Source organism: Frankliniella occidentalis, unplaced genomic scaffold (genome assembly GCF_000697945.3).
Source record: "Frankliniella occidentalis isolate FOCC.00 unplaced genomic scaffold, Focc_3.1 Scaffold5, whole genome shotgun sequence".
NCBI lineage: Eukaryota > Metazoa > Arthropoda > Insecta > Thysanoptera > Thripidae > Frankliniella > Frankliniella occidentalis.
Window position 1 is genome coordinate 323,165 of NW_026267135.1, and position 12,036 is coordinate 335,200.

The window sequence follows — 12,036 nt, forward strand, 5'->3', positions numbered from 1 at the left end:
CCCCACCCAATCTCCTACTTACGTAAGAGAACACGTGAACCATTCCAAATATCACTCTCGTTCCTTCTCATTGGAGACTCGCGAAACTTCGGAGGCTGAGTTCCGCAACTCTAAAACTAAAACACTCGGTTTGACTATCTGACATTTCAATAACTGCTGAGAAGGCATCAAAGTCTTCAGGTAAGCGCAGGAGCCACTTGCGCTCCTTCTACCATCGAGCGCCGTGCTACCAACCTACCGCCACCTAACTACGAATTCAAATTAAACGATCGTTTATTTCAAGCATCTAATATCAAACTTCTAAACTAAACTCGTTACGTCTCGACTTATACTGAAGCTTCGTGAGCAGTTTGATGTCAATTGAAGTTACCGTCTGAGAGAAACGTGGGCCAGGACAGACAGACCGACAGACAGACCCACGACCAAAGAGTTCTCTGCACCCCACATCACAGCAAAGGCTACGCAAGCTCAGCCAATTATTTTAAGAAAATATTTGATGGTCTCCAAAGGTTTGTTGATTTTGATTACGAAGGAGACAGCAAAGGTACCTGGCAGAAAGACGGTTCAAAGCGAGCTGCCACTCAAACGGGCCGAAGGTTTTTCGATTGATATCAGCTATATTACACTTTAACAATTCAGAAGGGGCGGACCGCCGGCAGGCCAAGCTAGGCCCGCTCCCGGCCGAACCGAGTTGGCGGTGGAGCGAAGCGGAGCTGGCAGATTGGTTTGGCGGAAGAGCGGGCCTAGCTCGTCCTTAAATGTATTTTTGAAGTGAACTAACCAACAAATTTATGTCGACGAGCCACCCGGACAAAAGTTTGTTCGACATATCATACCGGACACACTGCTTTTGGAGCAGAAAGGCTTTTTGGATATAAGTTCATTGATCTGATTGCCGTGGACATACATTCGTTGGTCAGATTATAGTGGACGAAGGTTTATTGGCACAGACGAATATGTCCTAAATCTAAACTTGTATATACTTTTTTCGCACTACTCAAATGTAAACATTTTGACGCCCTACCAGGTAAGATCTTAGGAGGATGCAGTGCCGTTAACGCTCTTCATTTCACTCGGGGCAATGCGGGCGACTTTGACCACTGGAGCTCTCTCGGGAACACCGGCTGGAGCTACAAAGACGTTCTACCGTATTTCAAGAAGTCCGAAAACAACTTAAACCCTGCCATTGCCTCAGACACTCAGTACCACGGCAAAGGTGGCCCCCAGGTCAGTGTAAAATAGACACACTAAATGGCGAGGGACAATTTCTGTACGTAGTCTAGCTGAATCTATGTCACATTTAAATCAGATAAAAATTTGTGTCTACGTTACATAGAAAAAACAATATTTGTACTTGGCCTAGGTACCTTGACCTATAGGATAACAACCCGGGTCAAAATCCAGAGCGACTTTTCGCGTTTTCTTCGAGTACGAGGTAGGCGTTTAACTTCCGCTATAGAACATGGTAAAAGCGTGTTTGCTGCATTTTTGCTGCTATCAAGCCTAAAACGTGCATGGGATTCACCCATCATTGAGACGAAAAGAACAAGTTCAGCCGTCAGGATTAGGCCGTTTCACACAAAACAAGCAGGCCCGCCCTTCCGCCAAACGCAGTTGCCAGCTCTACTTCGCTGCGCCGGCAACTCCGTTAGGCAGGGACCGGGCATGCTTGGCCTGCCGGCAGCTATGGTCGGGCCAGAGGCCCGACCATTTCAGTCTCGCGATTTACTGAAGAACATAACCAAATAAATAATGTGACCAGTAAATCACTTTGTATATTTGGGTAAACTAACTTCCGGTGTAGGGCCTGCGGCCCTAGAGATTTGCTTTCACATGACAGAGGACTAACGTAGGCTGTTTCAAAAAAAGAAAGGTATGCCAGAACGAGGTTTATAGGAAAATTCACGTCACGCCACTACACCCCGCTCAAGTCCGACGGTTTTACGATGAGGGGAACCCTAGGCAACTCGCGTGTAAAGTTTCAAAACCTGTTTAGGCGTGAACTCGGCCGCCACGTTCTCAAGAGCGCTGAGCGAAGATGCCGCTGCCGGCGAAGGCGCCCCGACGTGTGGTGACTACTTAGGGCATGGATCTACTATCGGACATGGTGCCGACCGCGCGCCCAAAACCCCTCCGGACATAGGGCCTAACTACTCGTCTAGGGGACATTTCGCGCTAGACCGAGTACCGTACAATATTTTCTAAAACCGACTGCGCAGAAATGTACCGCGGCCAGAAAGCTATCGAGCACCGTTATGCGAAATTATAACGTTTTCCTGCCTCATAGCGAAAATGCGAGTGGACGGTTCCGAGTGCCGGGCGGCGCGTTCAAGCGGCGCGCGGGAAACGATGCCGCCGGCCTGGCGGGAGGCGGTATAGTGCGCTCGCCGCAAGTCGCTCGACCTGCGATGCGCTGCAGCTAAAAACACAAACAAAGCACCAGTATTGCACCGGCTGCACTACCGGCTCGGTGACAGGCGACAGCATACCACCCCGCCCCCTCCTCTCCCGAGACAGCGCCGGCGCGCGCCAGGCAGGCCGATCAGGCCCGGCCCCTGCCGAACGGAGTTACCGGCGCAGCGAGGTGGAGCTGGCAACTCCGTTTGGCAGAAGGGCGGGCTTGCTTGTTTAGCAAAACTTAACCACAGACATAAGTTTTTTTATGGCACAAAAAGCCACAACTAGACATGTGCGCCGACCACGATTTCATCGGCGGCGGCGCAAGGGCCAAAAATGGCCGTCGGCGGAAGCGCCGCCGGCGTTCACGCCGACGTTACAGTCGGCGGCGGCGGCGGCGGCGGCGGCGGCGTCGTCGGCGTCGTCGGCGCGCGCTGGGAATTTTGACAGTAAAAACGCGTATTTCTCATCTCATTATGCTCATTTTAATTAACTAGAGATGCTTTGAAAGGAAAAACAAACGAACAGACTATTATAAATCTCAGTCAGAGTCAGGAATAATAATTATTATATAAAATAATTAATGTATTACTACCTTTCTAAGGATAGGGATCACATTGGTCACATGGCACATTACACAAGAAAGTACAGTAGTAGTGTTCTAATTACTGGCAAAGAGGTTTCGGCACACTTCGTAATTTTCATGGATAAAAATAACAATATCTACTCGGTCTGGGTGGAGTCGTGACCTTTTTGCTGTCACAGTTAGCCCTGCAATTGAGAAAACCCTCTCGGCAGTTGTTGAGGTTGCGGGAACACAAAGAAATCTCCGAACTGCCGTTGTCAGCCACGGATATTGGTTAATGCGCCGCCTCCAGTAAGCTAGAATGTCATTGTCTGTGACGTCGGATGGGTTGCAGGCGTCAAGATACTGTCTTATTTCTCTATCGATAGCGGCAGCCCTTGTACCATCTTTATTCTTCGAGTGCTTTCTGGAGAGTGTTAACACTTCCTCGGCTGTATTGCTCTTCCTTTTAGTAGTACGGCCAGTGCTGGGGCCGGGCTGTGCAGGGTGAGCGTCATCGGCGGGTGTCTCTTCGTGGTGCTGTTGGGCCTCTTGTGGGAGGTGAGACTCCAGCACGTGGAGCCGCACTTGCTGGGCTAAGTACTCGGCCTTCGTCATACCACGTTCTCTCAAGTACTTGTCGACAATCAGCAAATCGCAGCAGCTCGGGTCTAGAATTGCAGAAGTGACTAGGAGATCATCCACAGGGTACCGGAAGTCTAGTCTTGCGAGGAGACGCCTCTTGAGCTCACCAACCACGATACTATCGTTCTCGTCCTCTTTCAAAACATCCTCCAATTCTGACCTGCGATTAAAAAAAATACGGCAATATGCGGTTAATTATACAATAGTGCTTTTAGTGGGGGGAGAGGGGGGTAGTATCTAGATTGGTGTGAGGTGCGAGGGGGGAAGTTTAGTTACTTACTTAAGCAGTAAGGCGAGGTTGATGGTGCACGATTTATCTGAACTCAATATTTCAACGACACGTCGGAATTTTGTAAGAAATTCAACCATCGATTTCATGGTGGCATGCTGTACGTTTGAGAATTTTAGCTCATCCTTCCCCACTTGGCTTAAGACCACATTGATTGGGCCCTAAAAAAAAAATAGTTTCTATTTAAATCCTTATTTATTTTAAAAAAAAGTAAGAATTGGTTACTTTAAGTTACCTTATTTTGCTCCATGCTCTCGAGCATAATGAGGACTGTGTGCCACCTTGTGGGGACAGAAAGTTTTACCGTGGTTGGAGTTGCAGCTGAAGGATACTGAACAATAGTATTGCTATTGGCGACGTCGTCAGCCTCCAACTCAAACACGGATTCATCATCGGCAGTGTCGGGGATTGGATCTGCATCGTCCTCCGCGGCGTGGTCGTCGACGTCCTGGACGCTGCTTAGCCAATTTAGCTGGTCCTCTTTGGTTTTTTCCCGTTCCAGGTCTGGTGTACGGTACCGCACCGTCTTGCACACCAATCTTGCCTTCTTGCATAGATCGGAAATGATGGGCATCCCCTTGATGCCGTCCTTGCTCACAAGATTGTGCACGCCATGACCTGTGCAAAACGGATGCGGGTACGGACGATTAGAATTTGGAATGCGACAGGTACTTCGAGCTAGGCTAGAGACTAGGCGCACCGCTATGCGACGGAGTAGGATACGGCTATTAAGTAATCATTATTAAAACGTACTCACCAAGGCAGAGATGGTGGGGTACGCCCATTGTCTCAATTGCCTTTTTGACATTTGAACCTTTGTCAGTAACATAGGTTATATCCTTGTCATGAAGTTCAAACCTTGTTAAAACGCCATTTATCTCTCGTATGATTTGTTGGTGATCCTTCTTCTCGTTGCACACCGACGTTTGCAAAACATAGCGCACTTTCTCCATTTTCTCTGAAAGAGAAAAATAAAATAAAATTAGACCGACCGAAATGTGCGCGTGGCGTGCACCTGTCTCGCCACGTACCGGGTGAACGCTCTCCAGTGTGACGGGTTTACTCACATGCTCGCTAAGGCCGCAGGGGCCATGCCCTCGGCGCCTTACGGGCGCCGGGAGTAGGCAAACCCGCAATACTGCAGAGCGTTCAAAGCAAAGATACACCCGGTACAAGCACAAGCGCCCGCGGCATGGGATGCTGCTGCAGCTGGACAGCACGGGCAGCGGCGGACGACGAGAAAGAAAAGGCTCACCTGTGATAGCGTCATATATGAACGCGAAATATGAATTGCGTCGAGTGGTATCACTCCACCCATCAAGTGATATGGCACCAAAGGGCGAGGCTTTGCACACCTCCTTTTTCACATGGGCAAGCATTGTGTCGTACACATCTCGTAATGCCTTCCGAGATACGGTGGTGCGAGTGGGGAGAGACTCATCCGGCCCGATCACATGGTATTTCTGGAAATAAATAAATCAACAATAAATCATAGTACTTGAGAGGTCAACAAAAACGAAGGCTTGTGAAAAACGTACCTTCATGAAGTCGTTTGTCGCCACATCCTCGCACAGGTCAAAAGGAAGTAGGCTGCGGCAGAACCAGAGAGCCAGGTCGCGAGCAAGCAGCCAACGAGCCCTCTCAGCACCTTGTTTTGGTGTGCGTTTCACAGTAAAAAAATCTTTCAAATTTCCACTTGATCTTTTGCTGGGGGTATCACTTATAGAATGGGCTTCCTTTAGGTGAGTTACTAGATTACCAGTGCTGACGGTTCGCTGGTAAGCCTTTATATTCAGCAGAACACTGCGCAAAACAAAACAAACATGGGCGACATAACCTAGAACTGACTCACCGCCGGGCTAGTGCCACCCCGACAAACGGACTGTTTGACAGATTCACTAACCTTGCCAACGATTGCGGCTCCCCCGGGTCATCTACATTCATATCATCTTCATTCTCTTCAATTGATTTGGCGACAGCAGCAACAAAACATGGCTTACAGAATATTTTGTCAACGTAGACTTGCTTCTTCCCGGCGTCGCTCTGCAGCACGAGGTTTCCAAAATGCTTCCACGCGAATGAGGTTTTCTTGTCACTGTGAAGCACTTCAACTGCGTATGCGGTCAGCGGCTTGTTTAAATCGGCAGACTGCGCCATCGTTATCAAACTCAAACCTACTCGGCCCTTACCGGCCTCGCCCCACACAACGTGTCTCGTCCTGCTCGCAGCACCAGGGTGAAACGAGAAGCGTCGAAAACAACAACACAGGCGGCGCGGGCGGGGAGGCGAGGGAGTGCTCGGCCGGCCGAGTCGCAAGGGGTCGGGGTAGTAGAAGAGTGCCGGTTGGGTTGCCTATCCAGCATCCAGCAGGCGCGAAACGGACTGAAAACCTATGCAACGTGGATCGCGGCGCCGGCGCCGCCGCCGGTAAAATCGTCGGCGGCGGCGCGGCGGCGCGCCGAAAATTTCTTGTCGGCGGTGGCGGCGTGCTAAAAATCGTCGGCAGCGGCGTGACGGCGGCGCGGCGCACATGTCTAGCCACAACTGCCTTGATTTTGGGCCCTTCATGTCAAAGTTTGGCCGGAAATTGGCAACATTCTTTAAAACACGCTCAGAAAATTTGAGAAATGTTTTTAGCCCGCCCTTCTGCTTTTAAAAAAGCATTAAAGCGGTCTATGCAACCGCTCTCGTGTCCGTCCGTCCGTCGTCCGTGTAAGAGGAAGGAGATGAGCTAGCGGTCTATACAAATTATAGGGTATCTTCGGGGTCACTTCTGGACAACGAAACGCCTGGTAGGACGAAACGCCTCAAGCCGGCCCCCGGCCTGGCAGCACCCTCTCTGACACTGGTCGGGTGATGATTTTTGATTAGGAATAGTGTTTCTGTTTCCAAAAAGCACTCGCCCAGCCCTGATCTCCAAGCCGTTCAGATTTTTGAGTCTAGGTCGTTTTCCACCTTTCCTCTTTTTCAAGGTTTCCAGAAAAAATGGTTTTGATTATTTCTTCATTAGTATGTGTCCTTCAGGTTGGGCGAGTGCTCATCGGAAAGAGTAAAGAGAGGAGCTTTAAAAAGAATTGGTCCCATTTTTTTTTAAACAAAGTCTATTTTAAGGAAATTTCTCAAAAGTTTGACCCACTCTCCTGAAAATACGTAACCTTCGATTTTTGATTTTACTTGCACAAAAGTTGATCTTTGGGGTGGTTAGGTTAGACGAAATTTTTGCCGAAAGGGCGAAAGGATTCTACTTTTACGAGTTACCCAAATTAAAATTAGAAGTTGGAGCCATCTGTCTGTAAAAAGCTGAAAAAATGTACGAAAATTGCCCGGGGACAAAGATCTGATTACATGAAGAAATCTACCACCCCAAAAGGCAACTTTTGTAAAAAAAAATCAAAAATCCAAGGTTACGTATATTCAGGAGAGTTGGTCAAACTTTTGAGAAATTTGCCTTAAATAGACTTTTAAAAAAAATGGACCAAATGAGCACTCGGCCAGACCTGTAGGACAAAAACTGAAAAAGATATAATCAAAACCATTTGTTCTGGAAACCTTCAAAGAAGAGGAAAAGTGGAAAACGTCCTAGACTCTAAAATCTGAACAGCTTGAAGCTCGGGGCTGTGCGAGTGCCTTTTGGAAATAGAAACACTATTCCTTATCAAAAATCATCACCCGATCAGTGTCAGAGAGCACTCAAAAAATCGTCCTCTTGAAAAACATACTAATCGTTCCCGCTAATGATACAACTAAAGGATACACTAGATTATAGAATATTATCTGATAATGCAAATTCCACTGCAACAATACTATACATGTAGTATACAATTGTATAGTATATTGTACACTTAAGCTAGGGGTTTAGGTTGTCCTCTTTGCACTAGTGGAATTTCCACTCTCTGTACATGAACTATGTATTGCGTGGAACTGCCGGCAGGCCAACCAGGCCCGACCCCTGCCGAACGGAATTGCCGGCGCAGCGAATTGGAGCTGGCAACTTCGTTTTGCGGAAGGGTGGGCCTGCTTCTTTGGTTTTCTAAAAGGTAACTCTTAAAAGTAGGACCCTTGGGCTCGAATCAAGTGTCCACCCCAATTAAAATCATTTCCGTGATTTACGTAAAAACTAAGCCAGGACATATTGCCCGCATGTTAAACTTCGCCCTCTAAAGGCCAGATAATTCATTTCAAAATGCTGTTAATACAATTTTCAAAAATGTATCAGGCCCTACTTACCATCAATACAACGTCTTTATTTTTTGAGGCAGGATGTGGAACTGGACCGTTACATCGACCCAAACACGCAGCTGCTCATGAAGGCTTACGAGGAAGCTGGCATTGCAAGTATCAATGACGTCAACGGAGCTAAGCAGATTGGTGTCTCAAGGGTAAGCTACGTGCCTTACGCCAAAAAATTCATGAGGAATAGCCAGCGACAGGGGTTGAGGCCAACTAGATGTTCCAACGACATGAGCCCCGTATAAGCCCGGTTGACATGAGCCCCGTTTGCACCCGACAAGGGCACGAACCTTTACCGGCCGGGTCTCATGTTATGTGCAATCGGTCTGCGACATGGGCCCCAATTGCACACGACATGAGTCTCCTTACATTAGCCCTAACATGAGCCAGGCGCAATTTTAGATGAAATATGATTCTTCCACCTTAAATTGGATGTTCCCTGTCAAACAACAGTTGAAATTCATAAAGTGATAGTTGCAGGCAGCGAACCAGAGCTCGGGAGCAACTGATGGTCTTCTTTACTTATGTGCAGGCGCCGTCGTCCGCCTCTCACGGCGAGCGTTTCAGCACCAACCGGGCCTTCCTGACGCCGGCCGTGCGTAGGAGGCCGAACCTGACGGTGCAGACAGGTGCCACCGTCAGGCGCATCATTCTGTCCAGCGGGGCCGGCAAGCCTCGCGCTGTGGCTGTCGAGTACGATGGACCGCAGGGCAGGAAGACTGTCAAGCTCAACAAGGCCGCCGTGCTCTCGGCCGGATCCTTCAACTCGCCGCAAGTACGTAGATGGTATACACCAGCTCAAAAACTTCGGCATACACTCTTAATCTGATGGGACTTATGTACTTGTTCGTAGAACGTTTTTTTGCACAGCCCAGCAAGATACAAATATGAATTTCGAAAATTTGCTTCTATTTTGATGATCAAAAAAGATGCTTATTCGTCTCTTGGTAGACTCAAATCTGTACCTCGTAAGATGTGCACCAAACCGCATAATTCTGCGGACAAAAACAGAAGTCCCTAAAAATTTATAGAGTACATTCGTCATAACTTTCATTTTGCAAAATCAATTAATGACTTTGATTAAATTATTACTAAAACGTTAGTAATATGTAGAACAACGATTTATGACATAGTTGCCGTCCGTGCTTTGCGTCAGGGACAAGCGATGTTAGTCTTTTAAAAAGAGTGCGAAAGAGTGTAAAATTTAACAATTTTCTTAGTTACCAGTTCCTTGTAGTAATCCTGAGAAAATTGTGCGGTTCTGCTACAAGGATTTTCTTTGGAAGATACGGGTTTCAAGATAGAGTCTAGGATTTCAAGGGCCAATCTTGAAATTATCCACCCGACCTTGAAGTCCAAGACATTTCCTCGGAGTTCAAGACATTCTTTTTACCGTGGCCTACGTCCACTTGTGAGCTCCTACAGGACCCACTGCATGGACTTAAGTTGGTCTTTGGTTTTGAGAGCAGCACGAAAAGAATCGGCTACAGAAAATAGCGCACGAGACGAGCGACAAAATTTTATGATATCTCACGACTAAACGAGTAGATCTGAATCGAATCATTCTCTCTTTATTGGGTTCCTGTCGCGTTCTATTCAAGCGCAGTTTTAGTCTTGTATTGTCTTTAAACCTGACTGATGTTTGCCACGTGTACCACGTGGCCATTTTCGGCGTACTGTCGTCAAAGGAAAAAAACTCCAGCTCCCAAACGGTGAAGGAACGGGAAAAATTTCAGTCCACAGGCCACTTTAAAGAGTTATCCCTTAGAACATCATAAAAAATACTTTTTTCCAACTGTTTTTACCTATCCCTTTTCTTTTTATACCTCCTTTCACTTCCTTAGAGGAAGATGCCGGGATTTGTCTCAGGCGTTTCGGTGTCCAGTGGCCCCTGACATACCTTGACATTTGTAGGCCTCTAGCTCAGCTCCTCACTCTTGTATGGACCACAGAGAGACAGGCAGACAACGGAGTGGTTGTATAGGCCCGCTTTAATGCGTTTTCAAAGCAGAAGGGCGCGCTAAAACCGTTGTCTGAGCCTTTTAGAAAAAGGATAAACTGCTTCGATTCAAGATTTTCCATCACTTTTTGATCACGTCTTTTCGGAAACCGAATAAATCCCTTACACTTTTCCGTTTTGCTGAAAAAGATGGACATTGTTTTCACCGTGCGGAGAGCTGCGAAGTGCAGCGTGTCTGTGCCTAACTCAAATTGTATATCACCAGATACTTATGCTGTCCGGTATCGGTCCTAAGTCACATCTTAATGATGTCGGAATCAAGCCGGTCGTCGATTTGCCAGGGGTTGGGCAGCGCCTTCACGACCACATGTTTGCAAAGGTAAGAAACGGTGGCGAAGGTAAGAACGTAGTGGGTGTAACTACCTATCTACCTCCACACTAATACCGTCTTAAGGACACAGAGGTATGTATGTACACAAATTATTATCCCTTGCTTATAGAATGTAGATGATAAGCAGAGCGGCGACAAAAACGTGATATATTGGAACGCATATTCTCGCTCTGTCGAATATAAAAGTAACTAATAAAAGGGATACTCTGCTAATCTTAATGCGTAGTCTTATGCCAGTTTAAACTTTTTAGCTCTGCAGTTGACGTTCTTTTCCCATTTAATTATCCGTGGCACTCGTACTAGTTAAGGTCAAGTTTCAATACTGTATTAAAAATGTAATTAATTAAGATAGCATGCATTAAAAAGAAATGAAGAGTGAAAATGTTTAACACAATTGTTCAAAAGTACTGCTCACACCATGTGGCTGAAAATACGGAGAAGGTCGGCCGATCAAATTACTTCTGGACATTTACTTAGTACTAAATTCACTAACACGAGCAAGAGCAACGGAAATGGCTGGGTGAGATGGTTTGTATTATAAAGTATGATAAAGCCACTAGGTAACTTTGGTCTTTTTCCTAGAACCCGTCCAAAAGCATTGGGTCCATAACTCGCTAGTAGCCTAGGCTATGCTGCCACATCCAATGGGCAGCTAGAACCCTCAATTTACCCAATTCTCAGACTGTTCTGATAGTAAATTGGGTTCAGGCTTATGTGTCGTTCCCAATTTGATGCAGACGACAGAAAACTTCGACACGACACGACTCCACTGTCATAACCAAAAACACTTTAAAATTAAAATAAATCTTAAATCATACTCATAGTACATTGTTCTCCCAGCTTCCCCTAACTCGGCCTTAACTCGTACAAGTGTCACATACAGTTTAATTAGAAAAGAAAGCCCACTGCAGAACTAAAACGTTTCGCAGTTACAACTCGAGAGCTTTTGTTTCGCAGCTTAAACTGGCAAACTATGATACGCACTAAGATAAGCAGAGAAACATTTCCACTCGGAAACGAAAGATACTAGCGTAACTCATACACAAAACGGTACACCCTAAGGTTCGGGGTTTGGGTACGACCCCTTCTAAGATTTTAACAACAATCGCAGTGTTTTTAATTTTTTCCAGGGTAACGTTAAGTTTTTGTTGGGCAAAACCGCAAATCTGGGCACTCAACAGCAGATCATTGCCACGATTTCCCAGTACGTTCAGAAGCGGACTGGTCCTCTCACGGCCACGGGCAACCCGGTAAGTTCCTTTGTCGTTGCAAACACGGCGTGGTTGGCGTCTATCCTTCCCTAGCTGTTTTCATCGGGTGGTTGAACAGAACACGTGCCCGTGCCCCCATTCAAAATGTTGTTTTAAAGTTCAGCCCTCGGTCTGAACAGATTGGATTGAAAACTATTTATGTCTCACGTCCGCGGACGTGCTTTCATTTGTAGACCGCATTTCTAAAGAGAAAAAAACTGACTACTCAGAGAGCAATGTGTTCATTGTTGGGCTGTTACTCAGACGCGGTTTGAAAATGCAACAGGTGGTGTTGAACCATGAGCCCCC

General features: G+C 46.8%; 2 protein-coding genes across 2 annotated transcripts in view; one reads left to right on the plus strand and one right to left on the minus strand.

The window, feature by feature from the left end:
• LOC113214493 (glucose dehydrogenase [FAD, quinone]) overlaps positions 1 to 12,036 on the plus strand; it is a 35,125-nt gene that overhangs the window by 17,369 nt on the left and 5,720 nt on the right. The window contains exons 5-9 of the mRNA XM_052269230.1: positions 1,028 to 1,227; positions 8,156 to 8,275; positions 8,659 to 8,901; positions 10,352 to 10,465; positions 11,608 to 11,727. Of these exons, the coding sequence (XP_052125190.1) occupies positions 1,028 to 1,227; positions 8,156 to 8,275; positions 8,659 to 8,901; positions 10,352 to 10,465; positions 11,608 to 11,727 (797 nt within the window). The remainder of the gene's footprint in view (positions 1 to 1,027; positions 1,228 to 8,155; positions 8,276 to 8,658; positions 8,902 to 10,351; positions 10,466 to 11,607; positions 11,728 to 12,036) is intronic.
• Positions 2,810 to 4,040, minus strand: LOC127749747 (E3 SUMO-protein ligase ZBED1-like). Its single transcript, XM_052269265.1, has 2 exons — positions 3,888 to 4,040; positions 2,810 to 3,767 (listed from the first exon to the last, which is right to left on the minus strand). The coding sequence occupies exons 1-2, from the start codon at positions 3,983 to 3,985 to the stop codon at positions 3,059 to 3,061; spliced, it is 807 nt and encodes a 268-aa protein (XP_052125225.1). The 5' UTR covers positions 3,986 to 4,040; the 3' UTR covers positions 2,810 to 3,058.

Bases quoted from the DNA above. Each gene is read 5' to 3' on its own strand.
- LOC127749747 (XM_052269265.1), bottom strand. From the start codon at position 3,985: ATGAAATCGATGGTTGAATTTCTTACAAAATTCCGACGTGTCGTTGAA. The intron at 3,768-3,887 runs GTAAGTAACTAA...TTTTAATCGCAG, and splicing joins AACCTCGCCTTACTGCTTAA to GTCAGAATTGGAGGATGTTT.